Source organism: Hemiscyllium ocellatum, assembly GCF_020745735.1.
Source record: "Hemiscyllium ocellatum isolate sHemOce1 chromosome 50 unlocalized genomic scaffold, sHemOce1.pat.X.cur. SUPER_50_unloc_3, whole genome shotgun sequence".
In the NCBI taxonomy this organism is placed as follows: Eukaryota; Metazoa; Chordata; class Chondrichthyes; order Orectolobiformes; family Hemiscylliidae; genus Hemiscyllium; species Hemiscyllium ocellatum.
Window position 1 is genome coordinate 77501 of NW_026867586.1, and position 26033 is coordinate 103533.

The 26033-nt window shown below is 54.1% G+C and overlaps 1 protein-coding gene across 1 annotated transcript in view; it reads left to right on the forward strand.

The window, feature by feature from the left end:
* Positions 1-25051, forward strand: part of LOC132808910 (SHC-transforming protein 1-like) — a 40160-nt gene extending 15109 nt beyond the window's left edge. The window contains exons 3-4 of the mRNA XM_060822325.1: positions 8702-8905; positions 24977-25051. Coding sequence (XP_060678308.1) covers positions 8702-8905; positions 24977-25051 — 279 coding nt within the window. The remainder of the gene's footprint in view (positions 1-8701; positions 8906-24976) is intronic.
* The last annotated feature ends 982 nt before the right edge of the window (positions 25052-26033 follow it).

Genomic DNA, 26033 nt, shown 5'->3' on the forward strand with positions numbered 1-26033 from the left:
AGGCAAGCCCCTCTCCTTATAACACAAACCTTCCAGTCTTAAGAACGTGGTTTGTGAGATTTTTCTGTATCACTTTCAGGTGAATGACATCCATCCTATAGCAGGGCAACCAGAATTGGAAGGATTACTCCAAATGTGTCCCGACCAATGTCCTAAGCAACTGGGACATTGCGCCCGGACTCCTGCACTCAATGCTAAACGCCTTCTCTACCACCCTGCCTACCTGTGACACCACGTTCAAGGAACTCTGTCCCTGAACCCCCTAGGTCTCTCTGTTCTACAACCCAACCCAACGGCCCTGATGAAGAGCTTATGCTCGAAATGTCGACTCTCCTTCCCTCTCGGATGCTGCCTGACCGGCTGTGTTTTTCCAGCGCCGCTCTCCCTGACCCCTATCGTTGAGTGTGTCAGTCCTGTCTTTGTTTGTTTGACCAAAATGCAACACCTCGCATTTATCCAAACTGCACTCCATCCGCCATTCCCATTGGGCCCAATCGGATCAAATCCTGTTGCGATCTTAGCTCCCCTATCTTCACAGTCCGTCACGCTATGAATCTCAGCGCCATCCCCAAACCACGCCACCCGGAATCCCATCCGCGGCTCGGCCAATCTCACCTGCGGTGACCCCGTGCGGATAAAGATGCACTTTGGAGATGCCAACCACAAGGGTCGCCATCTTGACGGGGAATTCTGCCTCTTTCCTCTCCATGGTTCACTCAGTGAGGGTGGAGGAGATTGAGATCTTGCGTAGCGAGACAGTCGGGTGTGGTGCTGGAAAAACACAGCATCCGAGGAGCAGGAGGGTCGACGTTTTGGGCATAAGCCCTTCATTGGAAACATGAGGTGGCGGATCGGAGAAGGGGGCTGAGAGTCGAAGAGGAGGCTTAATGGGGGGGAGAAGGTGGCTGAGAAGGTAGATGCTGGTGGGAGGGCTGATGGTGATAGGTCGGAGATGGGCGGATAGATGGGAAGGAAGATGGCCAGGTAGGACGGTTCAAGATGGCGGTTGGAAGGGATAAGGTGGGAGGGAGGGGGGAATGAGGAGACTGGTGAAAGTCGGCGTTGATGTCGGGTGGTTGGAGGGTCCCAAGGTGGGAGAGGAGGTGTTCGAGTTTGACGGTGGAGGAGGCCCAGGACTTCCACGTCCTTGGCGGAGTGAGAGAGGAAGTTGAAATGGTCAGCCATGGGGCGTGCGTGTCCCAGAGATATTCCCTGAAACCCTCTCGAGAGTCGGCGTCCCTGAGGTAGATAAGTTTGGTGGGGGGGCTGGGGGGGTGAGGTCTGTTGATTAGACTCACATGCTTCTGTGACGCTGCTTCCTGAGTTGCTCCCCACCTCCATCTTCCTGACACAACGCCGGGCGCTCTGTCATGATCAGAAAGAGCCTTTAATGGTATTGCAGCCTGTTCACAAGCAAATAATTACTGCGTTTACTGGCCATCGGGGAGTTGTTGCTTGGAAGCACGGGAGGAAAGAACATTGCTTTTTGTTCCAGGACTTGATGTGTTGCTTTTTATTTTGTGAGTTGTTGCTGTAGATTTCAGTATTGTGTCAAAATGACAGTACATTTTAAGGACAACTGCAAGACATTAGTCACATTCATTAATTTGGATGAACATTTTGGTAGAACAAACAGAACTTGACACTAGGACAGAGAGATCTAGGGGTTCGGGCACTTAATTCTTTTGAAGTTTGCATCACAGGGTGGTTAAGGAGGTGTTTATAACATGCTTGTCTTCATCGCTCAGACCTTTGAGTACAGGAGTTGGGGACGTCACGTTGGGGTTGTACAGGACATTGGTGAGGTCTCGTCTGGAGAACTGTGTCCAGTTCTGGTCGCCCTGTTACAGGAAGGAGGTTATTAAACTGGACAGGGGTTCGGAAGAGATTGACCAGGATGTTATCGGGAATAGGGAGGGGGGGAGCTTGAGTTATCAGGAGATGCTGGGACTTTCTTCACTGGTGCGGAGGAGGCTGAGGGGTGACCGTATAAAATCGTGAGGGGCACAGAGAAAGGTGAGCAGCTAAGGTCTTTTCCCCAGGGTAGGGGAGTCCAATACCAGGGGATAGAGGGTTAAGGTGAGACGGGGAAGATTTAAAGAAGTCACGAGGGGCAATTATTGTACGCAGAGGGTAGTTTGTGTGTGAAATGAACGGCCAGAGGAAGGAGTGGATGTGGGTATGGTTACGGGGTTAAACAGACAGGAAAGGTCTGGGGGGATAGGGGCCACGTGCAGAGGGTGGGACTAGTTTACTTTGGGATTCTGGTCGGCAGGGACTGGGTGGACCAAAGGGTCTGTTTCTGTGCTGTATGACACTGTGATATTTAATTTAGTCGAGCAACAGCAATGCTGTGGCATCCGAGGTTTCTGACTGGTTATTGAGGATAGTTCCGGAGCACTAAAGAGCAGTTCAAAAATGACGGGCAGCAAATATGGAAGACAGCAAGGGTTTGTTGGAGAGAGAGTGAGAGAGAGGGGGGGGGGGGGGGGAAGAGAGAGACAGACAGACACAGAAACAGAGAGGGGTGGGGGGGTTGGGGTGGGGAGAGAGAGAGAGGCATGCTCCAAGGTAGGCAAGGCTGCTGGAAACTCTGCAGCTGAGGGACTCTCAACCACATCAACTCGGTGTTGTTGGTGCTCAGGGAAGTCTCCGTCAGCCCCTACACCCCCTCCCTATCTCTATCACCCCCTCCAGCCCCTACACCCCCTCCCTATCTCTGTCACCCCCTCCAGCCCCCTACACCCCCTCCCTATCTCTGTCACCCCCTCCAGCCTCCTACACCCCCTCCCTATCTCTGTCACCCCCTCCAGCCCCCTACACCCCCTCCCTATCTCTGTCACCCCCTCCCGCCCCCTACACCCCCTCCCTATCTCTGTCACCCCCTCCAGCCCCCTACACCCCCTCCAGCCCCCTACACCCCCTCCCTATCTCTGTCACCCCCTCCAGCCCCCTACACCCCCTCCCTATCTCTGTCACCCCCTCCAGCCCCCTACACCCCCTCCCTATCCCTGTCACCCCATGCAGCCCCTACAGGTGTGGTAGACTTTGTGGGACTGGGTCAATGGCCTGAAACCGTGGGCGGCACGGTGGCACAGCAGTTAGCACTGCTGCCTCACAGCGCCAGAGACCCGGGTTCAGTTCCCGCCTCAGGTGACTGACTGTGTGGAGTTTGCACGTTCTCCCCGTGTCTGCGTGGGTTTCCACCGGGTGCTCCGCTTTCCTCCCACAGTCCAAAGATGTGCGGGTCAGGTGAATTGGCAAATTGCCCGTAGTGTTAGGTAAGGGGGTAAATGTAGGGGAATGGGTGGGTTGTTCTTCGGTGGGTCAGTGTGGACTTGTTGGGCCGAAGGGCCTGTTTCCACACTGTAAGTAATTTAAAAAAAAATTAACCTGCACATCCCTGAGCACTATGGGACAATTTAGCATGGCCAACCCACCCTAACATGTACATCCCTGGGCACTATGGGACAATTTAGCATGGCCAACCCACCCTAACCTGCACATCCCTGGACACTACGGGACAATTTAGCATGGCCAATCCACCCTAACCTGCACATCCCTGGACACTACGGGACAATGTAGCATGGCCAATCCACCCTAACCTGCACATCCCTGGGTACTACGGGACAATTTAGCATGGCCAACCCACCCTAACCTGCACATCCCTGGGCACTATGGGACAATTTAGCATGGCCAATCCACCCTAACCTGCACATCCCTGGGCACTATGGGACAATTTAGCATGGCCAATCCACCCTAACCTGCACATCCCTGGACACTACGGGACAATTTAGCATGGCCAATCCACCCTAACCTGCACATCCCTGGACGCTACGGGACAATTTAGCATGGCCAACCCACCCTAACCTGCACATCCCTGGGCACTATGGGACAATTTAGCATGGCCACTCCACCCTAATCCGTACATCATTGGACCGTGGGCGGAAACCGGAGTACCCGGTGGAAACCCACACAGATTGGGGTGGGAGGTGGGTAGAACGTGCAAACACCACACAGCGCGTCACCCGAGGGGGTGGGCACAAATCGAACCCGGGATCCTGGTGCAGTGAGGCAACAGTGCTAGAGAATGAGCCGTTTAGGCTCACACCCCCTGGCCTTTGAAAGAACGAGAGATGACTCTAATTGAGGTGGGAAAGATCCGAAGGGAGGTTGGTAAAGTAGGTGGGGAGAAGTCATTTGCCTTGTGGGGCCACCGAGGATAGGCCGTTGTTTTCGAATAAGCGGGGGCCATTTTTAAAACAGGCCTGAGGAGGACTTACGCCTCACAAAGGAATCTGTGGGATTCAGCCCCCCCGCAGAGTGCAGAGACGTTGAATTGAATTGAATTTATTGTCCCGTGTACCGAGGCACAGTGAAAAGCTTTGTTTTGCGAGCAGATCACAGAGTTATGTCGCGTAGATGAGTAAATATTAGGTAAACAGCGGTAAAAACAAAAACACAGGGACAGGCGAATGTTAAGAGTTTGTGAGTCCATTCAGTATTCTAACAACAGGAGGGTAGAAGCTGTTTCGAAACCGGCCTGTGCGTGTGTTCAGGCTTCTGTACCGTCTCCTCGATGGGAGAGGTTGGAGGAAAACATTCCAGGGTGGGATGGATCTTTGAGAGTGCTGGCGGCCTTTCCTTGACAACGGGCCTGGGAGATGGGTTCTGTCGATCTATCGAGTAATTTTCAGGAGGTGGACTCATTTGAATTGGTAACGGGTGGACGGGAGCGAGCCTGGAGACAAGGCCGAGCTGAGAGCAGCCCGCGATCCCGTTGGATGGCGGAACCGTCTCGTCGTTGAAGGCAGAGGGGGGCCTGAGGTGAGACACCTCACAGCGTGGTGGGGTCAGATCCTGGAGAGTGCCGGGCGGGGGGCAACCGAGAATCTTCGAAATGAAAACAGCAATTGGATCATTTTCTGCAGAGGGACGTGCGCGGGGCTCCAGAGGTGGGGATGAGGAGAGAGAGAGAAGGTGAGGGTTGTTCCTGCAGGGGCGGGGGAGGGCTAGTACTGTCACGCTGGGTCAAATGGCCTCGTCTTGTGAGGAAGAAAAAGACACCTTTCCAAATAAAAAAAAAACTGTTTCCAGTTGGCTTTTTCCTCAGAAGTTGGTTACACATTCAACTTCCAATTGTTGGAAATATTCCCATTTGGTTCACTATTGTCCTCTGAGGGGAGGAAGCAGCCATCTTAAACCCGGTCTGGCCTACAAGTGACTCCAGACCCACAGCGACGCGGTGGACTCTTTATTACCCTCTGGGCACCTTGGGGTGGGCTATAAATGCTGGGACCTCCTCACCGTAAAGTCAGACAGAAACCCTTCGGCCCAACATGTCCATGATTCCAAACTGAACTAGTCCCTTCTGCCTGCTCCTGGCCCATATCCCACCAAACCTTTCCCATTCATGTACTTATCCAAATGTCTTTTCAATATAACTATTATCAGTGTCCACCAGTTCCCCAGGAAGTCTGTCCCACACGTGACGAAAGAAAATTGCACCTCAAGTCCTTTTTAAATCGTTTCCCTCTCACCTTAAACCTCTACCCAATAGTTTGGGACTCCCACAGCCTGGGGAAAAGACCTTGGCTCTTCACTCTATCCATGACCCTCGTGAGCTTATAAACCCATATAAGGTCACCCCCTCAGGCTCCTGTCCGGCCTATCCCTGTAACTCAAACCCTCTGTTCCCAGCAACCTCCCGGTCAATCTCTCCTGAGCCCTCTCCAGTTGAACAATATCCTTCCTGTGACAGAGCAACAAGAACTGCACATGGTTAAAAAAACGGAAAGCTTCAAATTTAGGGCCTAACCCCGTGCTGTCCCTGTCCCTGGGATGGGGGGACAGTGTAGAGGGAGCCTTACTCTGTATCTAACCCCGTGCTGTCTCTGTCCCTGGGATGGGGGGGGACAGTGTAGAAGGAGCCTTACTCTGTATCTAACCCCGTGCTGTCCCTGGGATGGGGAGGGACAGTGTGAAGGGAGCCTTACTCTGTATCTGACCCCACGCTGTCCCTGTCCCTGGGATGGGGGGACAGTGTAAAGGGAGCTTTACTCTATATCTAACCCTATGCTGTCCCTGTCCCTGGGATGGGGGAGGGAAGGGTCAAGGGAGCTTTAGTCTATATCTAACACACCCCCTCGCCCTGGGAAGTGTGTGATAGGGAGAGTCAGTGTAGAGGGAGCTTTTCTCTCTCTCTCTCTCTCTCTTTCCCCCCCCCCCTCCCTGCCCCGGGAAGTGTGTGATTGGGGAGACAGTGTAGAGGGAGATTTACACACACTCTCTCTCCGACACTCCCTACCCTGGGAAGTGTGTGATGGGGGAGACAGTGTAGAGGGAGCTTTACACTCTCTCTCTCCCCATCTCTGACACACTCCCTACCCTGGGAAGTGTGTGATGGGGGAGACAGTGTAGAGGGAGCTTTTCTGTCTCTCTCTCTCTCTCTCTATAACACACCCCTCGTTGCTCTGGGAAGTGTGTGGTGGGGGAGACAGTGTAGAGGGAGCTTTACACTCTCTCTCTCTCTCTCTCCCTCTCTGACACACTCCCTACCCTGGGAAGTGTGTGATGGGGGAGACAGTGTAGAGGGAGCTTTTCTGTCTCTCTCTCTATAACACACCCCTCGCTGCCCTGGGAAGTGTGTGGTGGGGGAGACAGTGTAGAGGGAGCTTTACACTCTCTCTCTCTCTCTCTCTCTCTCTCTCTCCCTCTCTGACACACTCCCTACCCTGGGAAGTGTGTGATGGGGGAGACAGTGTAGAGGGAGCTTTTCTCTCTCTCTCTCTCTCTCTCTATAACACACCCCTCGCTGCCCTGGGAAATGTGTAGTGGGGGAGACAGTGTAGAGGGAGCTTTTCTTTCTCTCTCTCTCTCTCTCTCTCTCTCTCTCTCTCTCTCTGCCCCTCTCTCTCTCTCTCCCTCTCTGACACACTCCCTACCCTGGGAAGTGTGTGATGGGGGGAGACAGTGTAGAGGGAGCTTTTCTCTCTCTCTCTCTCTCTCTATAACACACCCCTCGCTGCCCTGGGAAGTGTGTGGGGCTGGGGGCAACCCTCGCTGTGCACAGAATGTCACCGAAAAGCAAGGAGGCAGACGGAAGTAGGTCTGGCCTGAGAACCCTGGGGCCTTTCTGGAGGAGCCTGGCTCTCTCTAAAGCCCGAGGAGCTGGGAGTCTATCGACTGTTGTGCGTGAGTCAGCAAGTCTCTCCTCATTGAGTAAAGTACCCCAGAGGCAATTAGCCGAGCACTGCCGGAATTATTCATGACCACACACACTCGTTCTAAAAGCCCTCTTGCCTATCTTCTTTCTTTCATGCTTGAGCAGTTGCTTGTCATTTTTTTCCTTCTTCCCCCACCCACCTCTCTCTCTCCCTCCCTCTCTCTCTCTCTCTGTGTTGCCCAGTTCCCCTCCCATTCGAAGCCTGCAGCATCTCCTAACCAGGAGGCATGGACGACCTACCTCTCCTCCCTCGCCCTGCTGACAGAGACCCCTCCTCACAGTTTCGCAGTCCGTGAAATCCCCGAGGCAGCGGTGGACCCTGCCCTGCTTCCCTTTCCCTCTCGCTCTCAGACCCCCGCACGTCGCGTCTCCTGCTGCTGCCCCCCGTTGCTCCTTTCTGCGTGTGGGACTCTTAGCTTATCTTCGCAATGAATTCCCTTCTGTTCCCGGGAGCGGGGGGGTTGGAAGTCTGCTGTCAACAAGTGAGCCCTGTCTAGAGGGTCTGCGTTCAGAACTGAACGGATATCCCTCCAGAATTCAGCAAAACGCTTGTTTAGATATCGCTGGACTCAGACCTGGACAAATATTCAGCCAAATGTTGTTGTGATCGCTGGACTCAGACCTGGACAAATATTCAGCCAAATGTTGTTGTGATCGCTGGACTCAGACCTGGACAAATATTCAGCCAAATGTTGTTGTGATCGCTGGACTCAGACCTGGACAAATATTCAGCCAAATGTTGTTGTGATCGCTGGACTCAGACCTGGACAAATATTGAGCCAAATCTTGTTGTGATCGCTGGACTCAGACCTGGACAAATATTGAGCCAAATGTTGTTGTGATCGCTGGACTCAGAACTGGACAAATATTGAGCCAAATGTTGTTGTGATCGCTGGACTCAGAACTTGACAAATATTCAGCCAAATCTTGTTGTGATCGCTGGACTCAGAACTTGACAAATATTCGGCACTTGGGTGAGTGAGTGACAGACTGGTGAGACTTATTTGTCATCTGTCTCTCGCCCACCCTCCCCCATTTGCTCCTCTGACAGACTCCAGGCTGCTCCTGGCCGATGGGAATTTGAGGAAAAGCAGAGGAATAAGACGGGGCTGGGTTCGGACCCAGGAGGTGGACCGGGGATGAGAGGGGCTGGTTTGAGAGCTGCGTACCGTCATGGATTTGTTGCTGAAGTCTAAGTACAGCCACTTCCACAACGACAACTCTTCCGAGGCCGCCCATGGGGAGGCGCTGCTGCCCTCCTCTGCCTCCTCCTCCTCCCTGGCCCCCATCCTGCCCGCCCAGGGGGCCGAGCTGCCCCCCGGGCCGGAGGACAGCCCCACCACCCTGTGCTCCTTCTTCCCCAGGGTAGGGGGACTGAGGCTCTCGCAGCGGGCCAGCCCGGGGGCAGCGCCGGGCCTGGGCGACGGAGGGGCCAGTCTCTCAGGAGCTGAGCCTGACTTCTCTCCCCGTTGGCAGGACATGAACCGTCTGGGCTGCGGAGGAGGAGGAGGAGCAGGAGGAGCAGGAGGAGGAGGAGGAGGGAAGAAGACGCGAGTGGAGGGGGGCCAGCTCGGGGGTGACGAGTGGACACGCCATGGCAGCTTTGTGAACAAGCCAACTCGAGGCTGGCTCCACCCGGACGACAAGGTGATGGGATCCGGCGTCTCCTACCTCGTACGGGTGAGTCTGTCCGAGAGCCCGCTGGGTATTACCCGCTCTCCCTCGATTACCCCCTCCTATATAACCCCCTCCCCCAATTACCCCCTCCTGTATAACCCTCCCCCAATTACCCCCCTCCTGTATAACCCACTGTCTCCCAATTAACCCCTCCTGTATAATCCACTGTCACCCACTTACCCCCCTCCTGTATAATCCGCTCTCCCCCAAATACCCCCCTCCTGTATAACCCACTGACCCAACATTACCCCCCTCCTGTATAACCCACTGTCCCCCAATTACCCCCCTCCTGTATAACCCACTGTCCCCCAATTACCCCCTCCTGTATAACCCACTGTCCCCCAATTACCCCCCTCCTGTATAACCCACTGTTCCCCAATTACCCCCTACTGTATAACCCGCTGTCCCCAATTACCCCCTCCTGTATAACCCACTGTCCCCCAATTACCCCCTCCTGTATAACCCACTGTACCCCAATTACCCCCCTCCTGTATAATCCACTCTCCCCCAATTACCCCCCTCCTGTATAACCCGCTGTCCCCCAATTACCCCCTGTCCTGTATAACCCACTCCCCCAATTACCCCCTCCTTTATAACCCACTGTCTCCCAATTAACCCCTCCTGTATAATCCACTGTCACCCACTTACCCCCCTCCTGTATAATCCGCTCTCCCCCAAATACCCCCCTCCTGTATAACCCACTGACCCAACATTACCCCCCTCCTGTATAACCCACTGTCCCCCAATTACCCCCCTCCTGTATAACCCGCTGTCCCCCAATTACCCCCCTCCTGTATAACCCACTGTCCCCCAATTACCCCCCTCCTGTATAACCCGCTGTCCCCAATTACTCCCCTCCTGTATAACCCACTGTACCCCAATTACCCCCCTGTCCAGTATAACCCACTGTCCCCCACATACCCCACTCCTCTGTAACCCGCTATCTCCCAATTACCACCCTCCTGTAAACCCCACTGTCCCCCAATTACCCCCTCTCCTATATTACCCACTGAACTCTAATGACCCCCTCTCCTATATTACCCAATGTCCCCCAATTACCCCCCTCTCCTGTATTACCCACTGTCCCCCAATTACCCCCCTCCTGTATAACCCACTGTCCCCCAATTACCCCCCTCCTGTATAACCCACTGTCCCCCAATTACCCCCTGTCCTGTATAACCCACTGTCCCCCAATTACCCCCTCTCCTGTATACCCCACTGTCCCCCAATTACCCCCTGTCCTGTATAACCCACTGTACCCCAATTACTCCCCCCTGTATAACCCACTGTACCCCAATTACCCCCTCTCCTATATTACCCAATGTCCTACAATTAACCCCCTTCTGTATTACCTACCGTCCCCCATTTACCCCCGTCCTGCATAACCCATTGCCTCCCAATTACCCCCCTCCTGGATGGCCCACTGTCCCCCATTTACACCCCTCTCCTGAATAAACCACGGTCCCCCAATTACCCCCCTCCTGTGTAACCCACTGCCTCCCAATTACCCCCTCTTCTGTATTACCCACTGTCCCCCAATTACCCCAGCTCCTGTAAACCCCACTGTCCCCCAATTACCCCCCACCCGTATAACCTGCTGTCCCCCAGTTACTCCACTGTCCTGTATAACCCACTGTCTCCCAATTACCCCCTCTCCTATATTACCCACTCTCCCCCAATTACCCCCTCCCGTATATATCCCGCCGTCCCCCAATTACCCCCCTCCTGTATAACCCACTGTCCCCCAATTACCCCCTCCCGTATATATCCCGCCGTCCCCCAATTACCCCCCTCCTGTATAACCCACTGTCCCCCAATTACCCCCTCCCGTATATATCCCGCCGTCCCCCAATTACCCCCCTCTCCTGCATAACACACTGTCCCGGAATTACCCTACTCTTGTATTACCCGCTGTCCCCCATTACCCCCTCCTGTATAACACTCTGTCCCCCAATTACCCCCCTCCTGTATACCCCACTGTCCCCCAATTACCCCCCTCCTGTATAACCCACTGTCCCACAATTACCCCCCTCCTGTATAACACACTGTCACCCAATTACCCCCCTCCTGTATAACCCACTGTCCCCCAATTACCCCCCTCCTGTATACCCCACTGTCCCCCAATTACCCCCCTCCTGTAAAACCCTCTGTGCCCCAATTACCCCCCTCCGGTGTAACCTGCTGTCTCCCAATTACCCCCTCTTCTGTATAACCCACTGTCCCCAATACCCCCCTCCTGTATAACCCACTGTACCCCAATTGCCCCCTCTCCTATATTACCCAATGTCCCCCAATTACCCCCTCTCCTGTATAACTCACTGTCCCCAGTTACCCCCATCATGTATAACTTGTCCCCAATTACCCCTCTCCTGTAAAACCCAATGTCCCCCAATTACCCTCTCTCCTGTAAAACCCACTGTCCCCCAATTGCCCCCCTCCAGTATAACCCACTGTTCCCGTTATTACCCCCTCTCCTATATTACCCAATGTCCTACAATTAACCCACTCCTGTATTACCTACTGCCCCCCATTTACCCCCATCCTGCATAACCCATTGCCTCCCAATTACACCCCTCCTGGATTGCCCACTGTCCCCCATTTACACCCCTCTCCTGTATAACCCACTGTCCCCCACTTACCCCCTCCTGTAGAACCCACTGTCCCCCAATTACAACTCCTTATCTGTACCCTAACAATTACCCCCCACAGCCTCCTTATCTATACCCTAACAATTACCCCCCACAGCCTCCTTATCTATACCCTAACAATTACCCCCCACAGCCTCCTTATCTGTACCCTAACAATTATCCCCCACAGCCTCCTTATCTATACCCTAACAATTACCCCCCACAGCCTCCTTATCTATACCCTAACAATTACCCCCCACAGCCTCCTTATCTATACCCTAACAATTACCCCCCACAGCCCCTTATCTGTACCCTAACAATTACCCCCCACAGCCCCTTATCTGTACCCTAACAATTACCCCCCACAGCACCTTATCTGTACCCTAACAATTACCCCCCACAGCCCCTTATCTGTACCCTAACAATTACCCCCCACAGCCCCTTATCTGTACCCTAACAATTACCCCCACAGCCCCCTTATCTATACCCTAACAATTACCCCCCACAGCCTCCTTATCTGTACCCTAACAATTACCCCCACAGCCCCTTATCTGTACCCTAACAATTACCCCCCACAGCACCTTATCTGTACCCTAACAATTACCCCCCACAGCCCCTTATCTGTACCCTAACAATTACCCCCCACAGCCTCCTTATCTGTACCCTAACAATTACCCCCACAGCCCCCTTATCTATACCCTAACAATTACCCCCCACAGCCTCCTTATCTGTACCCTAACAATTACCCCCACAGCCCCTTATCTGTACCCTAACAATTACCCCCCACAGCCTCCTTATCTGTACCCTAACAATTACCCCCCACAGCCTCCTTATCTGTACCCTAACAATTACCCCCCACAGCCCCTTATCTGTACCCTAACAATTACCCCTCACAGCCTCCTTATCTGTACCCTAACAATTACCCCCACAGCCCCTTATCTATACCCTAACAATTACCCCCCACAGCCTCCTTATCTGTACCCTAACAATTACCCCCCACAGCCCCTTATCTGTACCCTAACAATTACCCCCCACAGCCCCTTATCTATACCCTAACAATTACCCCCCACAGCCCCTTATCTATACCCTAACAATTACCCCCACAGCCCCTTATCTGTACCCTAACAATTACCCCCACAGCCTCCTTATCTGTACCTTAACAATTACCCCCCACAGCCCCTCATCTGTACCCTAACAATTACCCCCCACAGCCTCCTTATCTGTACCCTAACAATTACCCCCCACAGCCCCTCATCTGTACCCTAACAATTACCCCCACAGCCTCCTTATCTGTACCTTAACAATTACCCCCCACAGCCTCCTTATCTGTACCTTAACAATTACCCCCCACAGCCCCTCATCTGTACCCTAACAATTACCCCCCACAGCCCCTCATCTGTACCCTAACAATTACCCCCCACAGCCTCCTTATCTGTACCCTAACAATTACCCCCCACAGCCTCCTTATCTGTACCTTAACAATTACCCCCCACAGCCCCTTATCTGTACCCTAACAATTACCCCCCACAGCCTCCTTATCTGTACCCTAACAATTACCCCCCACAGCCTCCTTATCTGTACCTTAACAATTACCCCCACAGCCCCTCATCTGTACCCTAACAATTACCCCCCACAGCCTCCTTATCTGTACCCTAACAATTACCCCCCACAGCCCCTCATCTGTACCCTAACAATTACCCCCCACAGCCCCTCATCTGTACCCTAACAATTACCCCCACAGCCTCCTTATCTGTACCTTAACAATTACCCCCCACAGCCTCCTTACCCTAACAATTACCCCCCACAGCCCCTCATCTGTACCTTAACAATTACCCCCCACAGCCTCCTTACCCTAACAATTACCCCCCACAGCCTCCTTATCTGTACCTTAACAATTACCCCCCACAGCCCCTTATCTGTACCCTAACAATTACCCCCCACAGCCTCCTTGCCTGCCCCTGTGTATTTACCCCCCACAGCCTCCTTGCCTGCCCCTGTGTATTTACCCCCCACAGCCTCCTTGCCTGCCCCTGTGTATTTACCCCCCACAGCCTCCTTGCCTGCCCCTGTGTATTTACCCCCCACAGCCTCCTTGCCTGCCCCTGTGTATTTACCCCCCACAGCCTCCTTGCCTGCCCCTGTGTATTTACCCCCCACAGCCTCCTTGCCTGCCCCTGTGTATTTACCCCCTCTCTAGCCTCTAGTTTCTGCGCTGCACCCCACTATTTCCTGCCGGCCCCCAGCCGGCCTCCGTAAATGTTTCTCCCCCCACCTCAGTTATTTCCCTTCGATGATTTCTGTCCAGACTGTGGTCTGGGACGCTGTGCCTATGTAAGCACTCACTGTGAACAAACATTACCGCTGACTGCTCTGCACTGTTTCCCTGCACAGTTAGCATCCTGTTCTCGCTCCCCCTCTGCTTCTGCGGGTCTGCCATGCGCTCTGTCTCCCTGACGGGGCTCGGCTGGCTTGGCCTGTCTTCTTGTCTCATTCTGTCTCACCCCGTAACTCTCATTCTCTTTCTCAGCGTGCCTGTCTCCCCCTATCTCTCTAACCAGCTTTCCTTTCACTCTTTCTTGAGCCGTCCGTGACTCTCTCACTAGCTGTCACTCTATTGCAGACTGTCCCTCTCACTACCTGCCTCTCTCTCTCTCTCTGTCCGTCCCTCTCTTTTTGTCCTCTCTCTCTCTCTCTCTCTCTCTCTCTCTCTCTCTCTCTCTCTATCTATACCTCTCTGACACTCATTCTCTGCCCCTCACTCCCTATCTCGCTTTCTCTTTCCTGATTACACTTCAGGACAGTGTTTCTCTCTTTCCTTGTTTACTGTGACTCACACTCTCCCTGTCCCTCCTCCCTGTCCCCTCCTTGTCCTCCCCTCCTCCCTGTCCCCTCCTCCCTGTCCCCTCCTCCCTGTCCCCTCCTCCCTCTCCCCTCCTCCCTCTCCCCTCCTCCCTCTCCCCTCCTCCCTCTCCCCTCCTCCCTCTCCTCTCCTCCCTCTCCTCTCCTCCCTCTCCTCTCCTCCCTGTCCCCTTCTCCCTGTCCCCTCCTCCCTGTCTGTCTCTGTGTGACTCTCTCTAGCCTGATTCTCATTTATTTCTCTTGCGCTGTCTGACTGCCCGGTCTGACTGCCCGGTCTGACTGCCCGATCTGACTGCCCGATCTGACTGCCCGGTCTGACTGCCCGATCTGACTGCCCGGTCTGACTGCCCGATCTGACTGCCCGATCTGACTGCCCGGTCTGACTGCCCGATCTGACTGCCCGATCTGACTGCCCGATCTGACTGCCCGGTCTGACTGCCCGATCTGACTGCCCGATCTGACTGCCCGATCTGACTGCCCGATCTGACTGCCCGATCTGACTGCCCTCTTCCCCCATGAGTTCTCCCTTTCACTCTGTTGTCCGTCTGAGACGGAAAGTCCCCAGATATAGAAGCAGCATTATTCCATTCGGCCCATCGGGTTTGGTCCGTTCTTTGGTCATGTTGATGTGTTTCTCTCGCCCTTCCTCCCTGTCCCCTTCAAGTCCCTCACAATGAGGAACTATCTTGTCTCCATCTTAAAATATTCTCAACGACTTGGCTTGGTCGGGAATGAGTTCCACAGATTCCGTTTGACGAATTTTCTCCACAAATGTTTGGCCAACGTGAATATTCACGCTATCTCTCTCTGCTCGTCTGCCTCCATCTGCCGGCCTTTCCCCTTGGTCGCCCGAGATTCGAGCAGCGCACTGTGTTTTTTTTTTGAACGCGAGGGAGGTTCTGAAGGTATATGACAGTTCCCACGCCCTCAGCCTGAGAGTGGGCCAGGCCCCTGATTTGCAGAGGGCTATGCCTTGCGTTGAACTCCCCAACAACACGCTGACATCTCCAGCCAGCTCTCCCCTCTGTGGCAGTCGCTGGACCTACGCTATAACAGCGTTCAGAGCAATCGATGCTCGGTTGATAGGCGAGAGGTCAGTGCGCTACCCATGCTGTTCCTGCGATGCACGCTGTTCAACTGCAAGGGGCATTGTAGTAGATCCATCTCCCACTCTTGCCAGACTGTACCCATGAGGCGAATGAGCGCCCAGGGGTAATGTCTCCCACCGAGGCGTCTTTATCAGCTGTAATCAGGAGTTGGTCGGCGCTGAGGGAGTGGGTGCTGTCAGAGGGTCAGTGCTGGGGGGAGTGGGTGCTGTGGGAGGGTCAGCGCTGAGGGAGTGGGCGCTGTGGAAGGGTCGGCGCTGAGGGAGTGGGTGCTGTGGGAGGGTCAGTGTTGAGGGAGCGGGTGCTGTGGGAGGGTCAGTGTTGAGGGAGCGGGTGCTGTCGGAGGGTTAGGGCTGAGGGAGTGGGTGCTGTCGGAGGGTTAGGGCTGAGGGAGTGGGTGCTGTGGGAGGGTTAGGGCTGAGGGAGTGGGTGCTGTGGGAGGGTTAGGGCTGAGGGAGTGGGTGCTGTCGGAGGGTCAGTGCTGAGGGAGTGGGTGCTGTCGGAGGGTTAGGGCTGAGGGAGTGGGTGCTGTCGGAGGGTTAGGGCTGAGGGAGTGGGTGCTGTCGGAGGGTTAGGGCTGAGGGAGTGGGTGCTGTCGGAGGGTTAGGGCTGAGGGAGTGGGTGTTGTTGGAGGGTTAGGGCTGAGGGAGTGGGTGTTGTTGGAGGGTTAGGGCTGAGGGAGTGCTGGCGGAGGACGAGAGATTAAACTGAAGCCCCTGTCTAAAGGATCCCATGACCACAGTCTGCGTGAGGGTGGGGACGTTCTTCCCAGACCAGTGGGATCAAAACCTATTTCCCAACCATTGAGGCGAAATTTGTTCATCAGATGATCGTCACCGCAGTGTTACTTTGGTGGGAACGTTTAGTGTACCAATGAGCTGCTACTGTTCTTCAGTCACACCAACACGCAAGATGAATTTCAGTTTCAATATTATTGGCGTGTGGTTTATAGTCTTAATATGTGCAAGTGTTGCTGATCCCATATTGTCCCCTGAATGAACTGTGCCATGTCAGAACAAACCCCAGTGTTATACAGGGACAGACCCGTCCCCACCAGTACTGTACCCTAGTGTTATACAGGGACAGACCCGTCCCCACCCAGTACTGTATCCCAGTGTTATACAGGGACAGACCCGTCCCCACCAGTACTGTACCCCAGTGTTATACAGGGACAGACCCGTCCCCACCAGTACTGTACCCCAGTGTTATGCAGAGACAGACCCGTCCCCACCAGTACTGTACCCCAGTGTTATACAGGGACAGACCCGTCCCCACCAGTACTGTACCCCAGTGTTATACACGGACAGACCCGTCCCCACCCAGTACTGTACCCCAGTGTTATACAGGGACAGACCTGTCCCCACCAGTACTGTACCCCAGTGTTATACAGGGACAGACCCGTCCCCACCAGTACTGTACCCCAGTGTTATACAGGGACAGACCCGTCCCCACCATTACTGTACCGCAGTGTTATACAGTGACAGACCCGTCCCCACCAGTACTGTACCCCAGTGTTATACAGGGACAGCCCCGTCCCCACCAGTACTGTACCCCAGTGTTATACAGTGACAGACCCGTCCCCACCCAGTACTGTACCCCAGTGTTATACAGGGACAGCCCATCCCCACCAGTACTGTACCCCAGTGTTATACAGGGACAGACCCGTCCCCACCCAGTACTGTACCCCAGTGTTATACAGGGACAGACCCGTCCCCACCAGTACTGTACCCCAGTGTTATACAGGGACAGACCCGTCCCCACCCAGTACTGTACCCCAGTGTTATACAGGGACAGACCCGTCCCCACCAGTACTGTACCCCAGTGTTATACAGGGACAGACCCGTCCCCACCCAGTACTGTACCCCAGTGTTATACAGGGACAGACCCGTCCCCACCAGTACTGTCTCCCAGTGTTATACAGGGACAGACCCGTCCCCACCCAGTACTGTACCCCAGTGTTATACAGGGACAGACCCGTCCCCACCAGTACTGTCTCCCAGTGTTATACAGGGACAGACCCGTCCCCACCAGTACTGTACCCCAGTGTTATACAGGGACAGACCCGTCCCCACCAGTACTGTACCCCAGTGTTATACAGGGACAGACCCGTCCCACCAGTACTGTACCCCAGTGTTATACAGGGACAGACCCGTCCCAACCAGTACTGTCTCCCAGTGTTATACAGGGACAGACCCGTCCCCACCAGTACTGTACCCCAGTGTTATACAGGGACAGACCCGTCCCCACCCAGTACTGTACCCCAGTGTTATACAGGGACAGACCCGTCCCCACCAGTACTGTACCCCAGTGTTATACAGGGACAGACCCGTCCCCACCAGTACTGTACCCCAGTGTTATACAGGGACAGACCTCTCCTCCTGTGTTTTCAATTTAATTGCTGCTTGTTGACATTTCCTCTCCCCTCGGTGTTGCTCACACTGTGAAAGCACCTCTGTCTCTTTGTCGCTTTGCTGTTGTTGCTCTTTTCCATCCTGTCACGGTCCCGATACGGCTGGCCGAGGGCTGGATGATGACTGCCCGTTTCCTAGGGGGGCAGCTGCGGGTCTGAAGGTAGAGATCCCCAGCCACCTCTCCGCGGTTTGACCTTCCCAGACATCCGGAACAGGAAGCAGCGGTGGGCCGAATGTCAGCCAGCCGTCTGTCCCACGCCCTCCCTCCCGACAGCGTGCCTTGTTCCCTCACTCGCTGCTGGTGGTTTTACACTGCTCTGTGCCGGGGGGCTGGTCAGAGCACGTCATGGCCCAGTGCGGGGGGTCTGTCCCTGGGCATATTACCGTGCACAATTATCAAGGCCTCTCTCACGCCAGCTCCCCAGAACCCGAACAGATGGAACACGAATTGCTTTGGTCTTTCTGCTGTTTCAGTTCAGTTTCTGGAACAGGGTGAGACAGGCCACGGGCCTCCCACAGGTTTCTCTGATCCCCACCAGGGAGTGTGTGTCGGAGAGGCAGAGGCTGTCTGACCTCGGCTTTGGGTCAAATTTGTCCCCTCCCCAGCCATCTCGCTCTCTCTCTCCCTCTCCCTCTCTCTCTACATATATATATATCTCTCTCTCTCGATCTCTTTTGATCTCTCTCTCGATCTCTCTTACTTTCTCTCTCCATCTCCATTTCTCCCCGTTCCTCTCTCTCTCTCTCTCTCTCCATTGTCTCCATCTCTCTCAATCTCTCTCTGTCTCCCTCCATCTCTCTCTCTATGCATCTCTCTCTCTCTCTATGTTTCTCTCTCTCTCCATCTCTCTCTGTCTCTCCATCTCTCTCTCTCTCTATGTTTTTCCCTCTCTCTCTCTCTCTCTCTTTCTCTCTATGTTTTTCTCTCTCTCTCCATCTCTCTCTGTCTCTCCATCTCTCTCTCTCTCTCTGTTTTTCTCTCTCTCTCTCTCCCTCTCCATCTCTCTTCTCTTAATTTTTCCTCCCTCCCCCAGCCTTCACGAGGCGCCCCTAGTTTCACACTCAGGTGGCACTGTGGAATTCCCATTTCCCCAACGTATACCCCCTCCGAATTCCTGATTCATGACCTCCTCCTCCTCTTCAGCGCTGACCCTCCGACAGCACCCGCTCCCTCAACACTGACCCTCCCACAGCACCCGCTCCCTCAGCACTGACCCTCCCACAGCACCCACTCCCTCAGCACCTGCTCCCTCAACACTGACCCTCCCACAGCACCCGCTCCCTCAGCACTGACCCTCCCACAGCACCCACTCCCTCAGCACTGACCCTCCCTCAGCACCCGCTCCCTCAACACTGACCCTCCCACAGCACCGCTCCCTCAGCACTGACCCTCCCACAGCACCCACTCCCTCAGCACCCGCTCCCTCAACACACCCTCCCGCAGCGCCCGCTCCTTCAGCACTGACACTCCGACAGCACCCACTCCCTCATCACTGACCCTCCCACAGCACCCACTCCCTCATCACTGACCCTCCGACAGCACCCACTCCCTCAGCACTGATCGTCCCACAGCGCCTGCTCCCTCAGCACTGACCCTCCGACAGCACCCACTCCCTCAGCACTGACCCTCTGACAGCACCCGCTCCCTCAGCACTGACCCTCCGACAGCGCCCGCTCCCTCAGCACTGACCCTCCGACAGCGCCCGCTCCCTCAGCACTGACCCTCTGACAGTGCCCGCTCCCTCAGCACTGACCCTCCGACAGCGCCCGCTCCCTCAGCACTGACCCTCCGACAGCGCCCGCTCCCTCAGCACTGACCCTCTGACAGTGCCCGCTCCCTCAGCACTGACCCTCCGACAGCGCCCGCTCCCTCAGCACTGACCCTCCGACAGCGCCCGCTCCCTCAGCACTGACCCTCTGACAGTGCCAGCCCTGACCATTGAATGTTTGTTGTGTTGTGGAGATGAGGGGGACAGTAAGGTCACGATACTAATTGGAGATCTCTGTCCCGGCTGTGATAACCTTTGATGGGCCGCGGGTCTGATTCCCTCGCCAGTCGGTAGGGAACATGAAAGCAGACGTCCCATTGGTCACCTCGCCAGTGCGATGCACATCCTGTACTCCACATCATACCTCGGGCTCTGACAGAGTCACACAGCCCAACACTGGCATTTATTGGGAATGACTATGAGCTTCGGAAGCATACGCCCGTGCTGACGTGGGCAGCGTGGGGAATCCGAGGGTGGGGGGAGAAGTTGGCGCAAAGTCTTGCCCTCATCAGAACGTCTCTGGTCCCATCGCAGGCGCCCGCAAAGGGGGCAAATTCTGCGCTGACTCTCTCCAAAAGTGCCCTCTTTCCAGGCTGCGATGCCAAAAGAAATGCCAGTTTGTTGGCCACCCCTCCCCGTCCCAGGCAGGTTCACAAGCCCTTCCCGTCACCCCACCCAGCCCCCCCCCCCCAGCAGTGACGGTAGGCCTGACATTTCCCCCTTGGCCTATGGTCACGGAACCTGCGTCGTTATCGTGTTGTCGCTCTGTGCGTCACCTGCTGAGCCGGGATTGGGGACTGCCTTTCAACGGTGACCAGGCTTCACCGTGAGGCACTCCTGAGGTGGGGAATGGCGCTAGAGGAATGCAACTCTTAGTTCTGTGCTCTCCTACTCCCCCTCTCAATATCTCCCTGAACCCCCACTATACATACACACACACACACACACACACACACACACACACACACACACACTCTGTCTGTCTGTCTCTCTCTCTCTCTCTCTCTCACACACACGTTCTCACACGCATGCACTCACTCTCATGTGCACACGCACACAATCATACACTCTCTCTCATGCACACAAATTCTGACACAGTCCCTCAAGCGCGCGCACACACACTCTGTCTATCTCACACACACACTCTCTCACACACTCTCACTTGTGCACACACACATTCTCTGTCTCACACGTACACACACATGCTTGTACATTTTCTCTCACACGCTCACACACTCTCTCACGCACCTACTCACACACCCAGTCCCTCACTTGCACACAAACATTTTCTTTTGCACACTCATACATTCACACACACTCACACACCCACACACACACACACATCCACACACACACAGACCCACACACACACACATACACACACATCTCCACACACACACACAATTCTCCACACACACATACACACATACACATCCACACACACGCATCCACACACACACACATCTCCATACACACACACATCTCCACACACACACACACATCCACAGACACATCTCCACACACACACATCTCCACACACACACATATCAACGCACACACATGCACATATACACACACATACACATACACACACACACACACATATTCCCCCCACACACAAATCCATACACACATCCCCACACACACACATCTGGTCAACACAGAGAGTTGGACCGAAGGGTCTGTTTCCGCGCTGGGCATCTCGAAGACTCCTAGTTTTCAGAGGGCAGAGATTCCACAGTGACGGCTTCACTAAGTTGAAACATTGAGCGTTTTCTGACCATTGGGGCTGGTACAAGCACAGACCGGCCGTTTATCTGGGCTCGTTGTGTTTGCTTCTCAATGGAACTGAGCCGTTGGTGAGAACATGCAGCAGAGTGAAGCCGCAATGCGTAGCTGGCCTCACGACCCCATTAGTGACATTGGACTTGCCCCAATCTCTCGACAATAATCTCGATCCCGAGAGAACGAGGGCACATTAACTCCTAAAGCTGGTCCAATTTCTTGCTCCAGTGCGATGCGATGTCTCGGGGCGGCACGGTGGCTCAGCGGTTAGTGCTGCTGCCTCAGGGCGCCAGGGACCCGGGTTCAATTCCCCACTAAGGGGCAACTGTCTGTGTGGAGTTTGAGCGTTCTCCCCCGACTGTCTGCACGGGTATCCTCCGGGTGCTCCGGTTTCCTCCCACAGTCCAAAGATGTGCAGGTTAGGGTGGATTGGCCATGCTAAATTGTCCCGTAGTGCCCAGGGATGTGCAGGTTAGGGTGGATTGGCCGTGCTAAATTGTCCCATAGTGCCCAGGGATGTGCAGGTTAGGGTGGATCGGCCATGCTAAATTGTCCCGTAGTGTCCAGGGACGTGCAGGTTAGGGTGGATTGGCCATGCTAAATTGTCCCGTAGTGCCCAGGGACGTGCAGGTTAGGGTGGATTGGCCATGCTAAATTGTCCCGTAGTGCCCAGGGACGTGCAGGTTAGGGTGGATTGGCCGTGCTAAATTGTCCCATAGTGCCCAGGGACGTGCAGGTTAGGGTGGATTGGCCATGCTAAATTGTCCCGTAGTGTCCAGGGATGTGCAGGTTAGGGTGGATTGGCCATGCTAAATTGTCCCATAGTGCCCAGGGATGTGCAGGTTAGGGTGGATTGGCCATGCTAAATTGTCCCATAGTGCCCAGGGATGTGCAGGTTAGGGTGGATTGGCCATGCTAAATTGTCTCATAGTGTCCAGGGACGTGCAGGTTAGGGTGGATTGGCCATGCTAAATTGTCTCGTAGTGCCCAGGGATGTGCAGGTTAGGGTGGATTGACCATGTTAAATTATCCTGTAGTACCCAGGGATGTGCAGGTTAGGGTGGATTAGCCATGCTAAATTGCCCCATAGTGCCCAAGGATGTGCAGGTTTGGGTGGATTGGCCGTGCTAAATTGCCCCATAGTGCCAAGGATGTGCAGGTTAGGGTGGATTGGCCATGTTAAATTGTCCCGTAGTGTCCAGGGATGTGCAGGTTAGGGTGGATTGGCCATGCTAAATTGTCCCGTAGTGTCCAGGGATGTGCAGGTTAGGTGGATTGGCCATGCTAAATTGTCCCATAGTGCCCAGGGATGTGCAGGTTAGGGGTGGATTGGCCGTGCTAAATTATTCCATAGTGCCCAGGGATGTGCAGGTTAGGGTGGATTGGCCGTGCTAAATTATTCCATAGTGCCCAGGGATGTGCAGGTTAGGGTGGATTGGCCATGCTAAATTATTCCATAGTGCCCAGGGATGTGCAGGTTAGGATGGATTGGCCATACTAAATTATTCCGTAGTGCCCAGGGATGTGCAGGTTAGAGTGGATTGGCCATGCTAAATTGCCCTGTAGTGTTAGGTGGATTAGTTCGGGGTAAATATGGGGACGTGGGTTTCTCTTCAGAGGGTCGGTGTGTACCTGTTGGGCTGAAAGGCCTGTTTCCACACTGTAAATAATCTGATCTGACCGAACCTCGCTCTGTTAACCTTCGCGTCACTCCCTGATGGGAAACTCAGCAGGTTATCCTGACACAAAGGCGGACGGTAGGCGTGGGTAGGAACCCTGGCCCACTCCCTGAACCTGTCAATCGCCCTTCCAGTGATCTGCCGCACCAACACCTCTTCCCCTCCTCAACCCACCATCTCGTAGGAGAGGCTGAGACCGATAGCAACGCCACCTGGACCCTTGTCTGTGTTTTTTTAAAAATTCATGACAGAAAGAGAGAGAGGGGAAATAAAAGACAGGAAGAGAAGGAAAGAGAGAGCGAGAGAGACGGAGGAAGAGACAATAATCAAAGAGGAAGAGCTGGGGAAGGAAGAGAGAGGGGCTAACCTAAGATAAAATTGGAAATCACGCAGCCCAGCCAATGCTCGCTCCCCCCAGACTCTTGCCTCTGCCCTAATTGATTAACACTGAAGGAGCTGCCTATCTGAGGACCTGTTGAGGATGGGTAAGTGGCTACAGAACTGGAGGTGCTGAGGGCACAGAACAGTGACATCCGGTCACTGGGTCATGGTGGGTCTCTCGAGTCCCACGCCACCAAAACAGGCCCTTCGGCCCAACCCGTCTAGGTTTCCCGAACCGAACTACTCCCACTTGCCTACATTTGTCCCAAATCCCTGTGAATCTTTCTGTCCATGTACCTGACCCTCCGACAGCGCGGTGTCCCCTCGGCATTGGCACAGGGAATGTTAGCCTGGATGATGGAGTGTGGTCTTTACTGCAGGAAAGCAGAGAGAGAGAGAGCCCAATTCCTGACAGACTAGTGAGGCATCTGTCTGTGTCTGTCTGTCTTTCTCTCTCTCTCACTCTCTGTGTCTCCCCTCTCTGTCTCTCTCTCTCTCTGACTCTTTCTCTCTGTGTCTCCTTCTCTGTGTCTCCCTCTTTTTCTGTCTCCCCCTCTCTCTGCCTCTCTTTCTCTGTGTCTCCCTCTTTCTCTGTGTCTCCCTCACTCTCTCTGTCTCCCTCTCTGTCTCTCTCTCTCTCTCTCGTATCCCTCTCTCTTTCTGTCTCCCTCTCTCTCTCACTCCCTCTCTCACTCTCTCTGTTTCTCTCTCTGTCTTTCTCTCTCACTCTCTCTGTGTCTCCCCCTCTCTGTGTCTCCCTCTCTGTGTTTCCCTGTGTGTCTCCCTCTCTTCCTGTCTCCCCCTCTCTCTCTGTCTCTCTTTCTCTGTGTCTCCCTCTCTCTCTCTCTCTCTCTCTCTCTCTCACTTCCTCTGTCTTTCTCTCCCTCTCTGTCTCTCCCCTCTCTGTCTCTCTCCCTCTCTCTGTGTCTCTCCCTCTCTGTCTCTCTCTGTCTCCCTCTCTCTCTCTCTGTCTCCCTCTCTCTCTCTCTCTCTCTGTCTCCCTCTCTCTGTCTCTCTCTCTCTCTCTCTCTGTCTCCCTCTCTCTCGATCTGTCTCTTTCTCGATCTGTCTCCCTCTCTCATTGTTTCTTTCTTCCTCTCTCCTTTTCTCTCTTTCTCTCTCTATTTCCCTCCCTCTCTCTGTCTCTCTCTATCTCTCTCCTTCCATCTTTCTCTCTGTCTCTCTCTCTTTCTCTCTCTATTTCCCTCCCTCTCTCTGTCTCTCTCTATCTCTCTCCTTCCATCTTTCTCTCTGTCTCTCTCTGTGTCTCTCTCTCTGTCTCTCTCTCTCTCTCTCTCTCTCCTCCCTTCCATGTGCTGCCTCAGTTCTCTGATGTGGGAGATGATGAGATGAACGTGTAATTTTGAATATTATTTCTTGCTTGTGTCCTGGAAAGCTGTTCCCCCCACCTCTCCCCCCACACCAGTTACTCAGTGATTCCCTCTTTTCCTTTCCAGTACATGGGCTGTGTGGAGGTCCTGCAGTCAATGCGAGCGCTGGACTTCAACACCCGGACGCAGGTCACCAGGTGAGTGGGTGGTTTCCTGGCGAAATATTTCTCCAAGATTAGAGTGGGCACAGCAGGTCAGGCAGCATCTGAGGGACAGGACAAACGCCGTTTCGGGCAAAAGCCCTTCCTCTGAGGTGGACAAAGTTGAAAATCACACAACACCAGGTTGCAATCCAACAGGTTTAATTGGAAGCGCTAGCTTTCAGAGCGCTGCCCCTTCAGGTGGTGGTGGAGGGCTCAATCCTAACAGAATTTATAGCAAAACATTTACCATGTGATGTCGCTGAAATTATACATTGAAACACACCTTGATTGTTTGTTAAATCTCTTATCATGGGAGATCATGATAGTTTCACTTCTTTCATATATAATATATAATTTCAGTGACATCACACTGTAAACTTTTGCTATAAATTCTGTGCATTAGGATTGAGCCCTCCACCACCACCTGATAAAGGAGCGGCCAATCCACCCTAACCTGCACATCCCTGGGCACTATGGGACAATTTAGCATGGCCAATCCACCCTAACCTGCACATCCTGGGGTACTATGGGACAATTTAGCATGGCCAATCCACCCTAACCTGCACATCCCTGGGGCACTACGGGACAATGTAGCATGGCCAATCCACCCTAACCTGCACATCCCTGGGGTACTATGGGACAATGTAGCATGGGCCAATCCACCCTAACCTGCACATCGTTGGATTGTGGGAGGAAATTGGAGCACCCGGAGGAGACCCACACAGACACAGCGAGAGAATGTGCAAATTCCACACAGTCACCCCGAGGCTAGAATCGAACCCGTGTCCCTGGCGCCGTGAGGCAGCGGCTCTAACCACTGAGCCGCCGTTCCACCTCCTTCCAATGGTAATTCATCTGCAAAGAGAGGGATCCTCTTGATTTTAGCATCCTCAGGATCCCGTAAGTTTCAATAAGGTCACTTCAGAACCTCCTGAACATTAACTCCAAGGATCAAAGATACGCAAAGAGAGGAAATTCCT